The following is a 5,000-nucleotide window of genomic DNA, read 5'->3' as shown; positions in this document are numbered from 1 at the left end:
CAAGAAGAAGAAGAACGATACACATATTAGTAAAACATTATAGTTTTAAACAAAATGTCAATCTGTAAAACTTTGTGGCTGAAATGGACCGCCGCGCTGTTTCACTTTTATCTGTGGACGCAGCTGACGAGATGGGAGACGGTGAGTGACAGCTTCGGAGAAAAATACAAGACCCAGAAAAGAAATGTAATGTGTCCCCGTGACCCAAACTAGTGAAAATAGCAGATATTGAGATATACAAGCTCACAAGGCGTCTACGTGTTGTGAGCTTGTAGATCGGCTATTTTCACTGGTTCTTTAACATTTTGTTTTCGAATTTATAGAATTTCTTTGATTGTTGGCATTTATTTATGACATTATTTTGGAAACATTTCTGAATTTGTTTTAAATTAATGATAAAAAAATATTTTAATTAAAAAAAAGTAAAATATAGGGGGGGGGGGGAAAGGGGATATTTACTCACTCACGACCCACAAATGACTCACTCACGACCCACAAAGCTTCTTTAATTTGACGTGAACTAAAAGTATAAGATAAGTAAACATTCAGATTGTATTTGATGGAGGAGATTATTTTTTACAAAGATTGGGAAGCGTGAGAAGAAATAACCTCAGACTATGGACACAATGTTATGTTTTTGACCTTCATGACTCTCGCAAGTTCCCGTTTGTTTGCATATTGAAACGCTTAAACCAGGGGTCTTCAAAAGGTTTTATTTTTACATTAACCATTTGAACCCTAATAGCATCTCTATTCTGAGGGAACATTAACCGAAAATAGCAGATCTACAAGCTCTGTCTACAAGCTCACAGAGCTTGTAGACAGAGCTTGTAGATCTGCTATTTTCGGCAAAGAGGTTTGGTGTAGGGGGGGAGCAAATCAAGTACTAAGTATTGAAGGTGTAGTGGTTAAAGGTCTAATATTTCTACAATTGCTAGCCCCAAGGCCCAAGCAAACCTATTGGGGATAATGTAAACGTGTAGCCTATCCAGGGAAAGGAAGACTAAATGGACAGGTAAACATCACACTTTTGATTATCATGTAGCCCAATGGTTCTCAAACTTTTACATTTCAAGGTTTCCCCTTAACTCTGTGCAGTGTACAAATGGAACCAAATAGACCCGTTAGGGTCCATTTGGTTCCATTCGTATACTTTCAGAGGTACAGACTTGTAAGGGTCATTTAGACCATTGGTTCTCAAAGTGGGGTCCGGGGACCCCCAGGGGTACTTGAGGGAGTTCCAGGGGGTCCCCAGCTAAATGATTAATAGGAACCAAATTTGTACACTCTCAGAATTAAATTAACATTGATTTTACAATATGAATTGGGGTCCCAGAGAAATGCCATTAAATGGGGGTCCGTAGCCTATTTCATGTCAAACTGGGGGTCCTTGAAATTAAAATGGTTGAGAATCACTGCTAGAGCCGTAAAAATCTTCTCTTATGGGGGTCCCTGGCTTATCTTTTCAAATGGGGGTCCGCGGGCTAATAAGTGTCAATTTGGGGGTCCTTGACATGAAAAAGTTTGAGAACCACTGATTTAGACCCCCCTAAAGGACCCCCGGCCCGATAGTCCCTGAAATCCACTTTGAGAACCACTGATGTAGCCAATTGTTTTGCATGTGTCTGTGTGTGGGGACTGAAGTAAGGGGAGAGGGACAGATGTGAGCGGGGTGGGTGGCTTTAGATTCCTATCCACATCTGTAATGTTAATTCTCTGCTGTAAAAGCCTGGACCGTCCATGAGTCATCTGGTCTGATGATGATACTCTAGCCACTATAGCATGGGGTCTTCAACGTTTTTCAGGTATACATTAGCTGAGAGAGAGATGAAGTAGGGACCCCCATATTGTTTAAAATTGTTTTTTCATAGATTTCATAGATAGCTGGATTCATGTTAATGTGTATTTTCAATATAGTTAACCTTTAAACCCTCGATATTTAGTTAACTTGACCGTTGGCTTTGTACTCGCTCTCCTCTTTTTCCCTCTACACCGACTCTCAGAAAATAGCCGATCTACAAGCTCACAACACCTGGCAACGCGAGGCGTTGTGGGCTTGTAGATCTTGTGGGCTTGTAGATCTTTTCGGCACACATTGTGAAGCAACACATTCTAATTTCTAAAGGGTCCATGTGCAGGAATGTGAAGACATTTCCATTCTCTTGTAGTGTTTTTTTTGTTTTTTTTTTGCATGATTGACGCTGGCATGGCCTTTGGCAGAGGGATCAATAGGCTATTCTCCCTTGTGTGTCCATTAGAGCATCCTCACTGGGGCCACTTTACCTTGTCCACGCTTACTGCCATTAGCTACTCCCAGAGAGAGAGAAGAGGCAAAGAGAATGATATTTTTGTTTTTGTTCCATAGTCAAGGTAGCCTCGGAAACCCATGCCTTTTTTTTTGTTTATAGTCAAGGTGATGCCCCTGAAACAGTAGCTTCATGTAGCCTTCTCCACAGTTACCAGTATAATAATAATGATAATAATAATAATAATAATAATAAGCACCTTTTATACAATTAAACATGCTGCTCAAAGTGCTACATTAAAGAGCTATGAAAAACAGTAAACAGATAAAAAGGAAGCAAACAAGAAAAATAAATTGCTTTGCAATAAAAGAAGAAAAGTAGAAAAACGTAAAATAAAGCTACAAAGTGAAGCACATAATTAATTAATAGGAAGGTTAAATGGAATAAAAGGAAACTAAATGCACGCTCAGAGCAGTGTATCCAAAGCAATGGGTCGGGTCCCGGTTTTGGGTCACACACCCATTTTTATAGGTTGTCAGTAAATATACTCATTTTTTATGTTTCCTAAAAAATGGCGTAAGTGGTTATAATGATGTGCCTCCAATTTAAACCGAAGCACATCCAGGCACATCCAGGCACATCCAGGCACAGCTTGTCCACTGGGCTATAATTACCAGGAGAGGGCCCGCAGCACCGTTCGTGGTGGTGGCTTAGCCATTCACCACAAAAAAACATCTGGAACTGTCACCAGTCCCCTTGCCATTGCTGTCCACATTTGAGTGCATTGCATTTAAAAGTAAACCCCCCTTTTCCATTACTCTGCTTCTCCTTTACCGGCCACACAAACAAAACTCAACATTCATTTCAGAAATTCATGACCTTCTCACCACTCTCTGCAAAACATCTGCCAACATCATAATTACGCGACATAAATATTCAGTCTTAAAAGTCCTTAAATTGTCACTTTATAGTCATCTAGGGACCCCCCCCCCCCCAAAATCATGTGCTCTTTGGGGGGTCCCGGCCTACAGGTTGAGAACCCCTGCAGTAGAGCACAAACCTCCACCAGGAGGAGGCATGTCCTGCCTCCCTCCATCTGCATGATGACAATGTTGTTTGGGGGTTGTGTGTGTGTGTATGAAACGGCACGGGGCTATGGGCTTTAGAGAGAGCCTCTTTCTTTGGTGTTTTCGACCAGGTGGGCGTGGTTTTGATGCATAGTTTTTGTGAGGTTGAAGGAGTAGTTCACCCAAAAAATTACTTATTTTCTATCAATTACACACCCCATGAAGCCTTGAATTCGTGGAGATTTTTTTGTTTTTGTTGCATTCCTAAGGCAATAATTTGATGACCGGCAGACTCAAAAAGAATCCTTTTGAGTCTCCTATTGACCTAGCCATGGTTCACATGGCATGACACTCGTCTGTCACAAGCGTCATGGAACCACTTCCTGGTTTTTGATTTTTTTACATTTACAACTCTCACATGTACATGTGAGAGTTGTAAATGTAAAAAAAAAACAGGAACAAGTGGGTCCATGACTGTCATGGTATGACAGTCATGTTTCAGGGCTACTATTGACCGATGACCCGGTCATCAAATTAATGAATTCAAGGCTTCATGGGGTGTATAATTGATAAAAAATACGTTTTTTTTTGGGGTGAACCACTCCTTTAATGTTAGACTTAGGTTTAGGCATATAACCACGCCCACCTGGGAAAAACACCAAAGAAAGAGGGAGGAGTGCCATGGGGTTTAGGGAAAGGACTGTCATTGCATCTTTATGATGAAACCAGAGTGACAAGCTGTACAGTATATGAGACAAATCTTTGGACAGTGAACACGTGACAAAGTAGTGTGGCATGTTGTCATCACTACGACAAACATGACATATAATATAGCCTAAAGGCCAATTCATAATCCAGGCGTAGCATACACACAGACCGGTATCCTCGCTGGTGTCCCTGCTTCTTGGGTTCCCTGTGGACTAAAATGATGCAAATGCAGTCGTTCTCAAACATTTTGCATGTCAAGGACCCCAAAAGAGTTTGTGTCAGGGTTGTGTAAGATTTGTGTTTAAAATGTTTAAAGATTATCCCCCAAACAATATATTGAAATAGGGTTGAAGTGCTTAAACTGATTTTGATGGTGTATTAGCTAATTTGGCTGGGGACCGCTGGAACCCCCTCAAGGACCCCTTGGGGTCCCCGAATCCAGTGCAGTCATTATTGCACTGCTCTGTTTACCTCAGCATACGTCCACATGTCTGCACAAAGCTCATGCATATGGCTCTACATAAACTGTTTCACATTGGCATGCACTATGCAGTAAAAACGTAAAAATATAATGAGCTTTGCGCGCTTTTAACTTGCATTAATAAAAAACGTTATGTGTAATGTGAGAACACAACTGTGTCTTGAAAAATAATCCATTGTATTTATAGAACTATGGAAAATAGTGCACAAATGGCAAAGTTGGAAATGTATTGATAAAAAATGACCTATATTCAGGAATTGAGGCCTGTTTGCACAAGAAATATGACGTTGATCCGTGTAGTAGATTGAGAGATTATAGCTGCGGGCCGACAGACAGAAAATGTCATTATTTTAGAGCATTATTGAAGAAAGCTGCAGCTCCAATTGTCATAAAACAACAGTTAGTCTGACTGTGATGTAGGCTGGCCCTAACCCATTGAGAGCTTAATAAACAAGTAGAAGGACTTCAAAATGGACTCATGGAAGACACAGGGAGCCA

At 40.7% G+C, this 5,000-nt stretch overlaps 1 protein-coding gene across 1 annotated transcript in view; it reads left to right on the top strand.

Annotated features, from left to right (window-relative positions):
* Positions 1 to 52: 52 nt before the first annotated feature.
* Positions 53 to 5,000, top strand: part of ghrhrb (growth hormone releasing hormone receptor b) — a 68,175-nt gene continuing 63,227 nt past the window's right edge. Inside the window, exon 1 of the mRNA XM_080430694.1 lies at positions 53 to 141. Within this exon, the coding sequence (XP_080286820.1) occupies positions 55 to 141 (87 nt within the window). The 5' untranslated portion in view covers positions 53 to 54. The remainder of the gene's footprint in view (positions 142 to 5,000) is intronic.

This window comes from Gymnoscopelus braueri, assembly GCF_963280865.1.
Source record: "Gymnoscopelus braueri genome assembly, chromosome: 6".
NCBI lineage: Eukaryota > Metazoa > Chordata > Actinopteri > Myctophiformes > Myctophidae > Gymnoscopelus > Gymnoscopelus braueri.
Note: the sequence above shows the minus strand (reverse complement) of the source record. Positions and strands in the feature narration are given on the sequence as shown.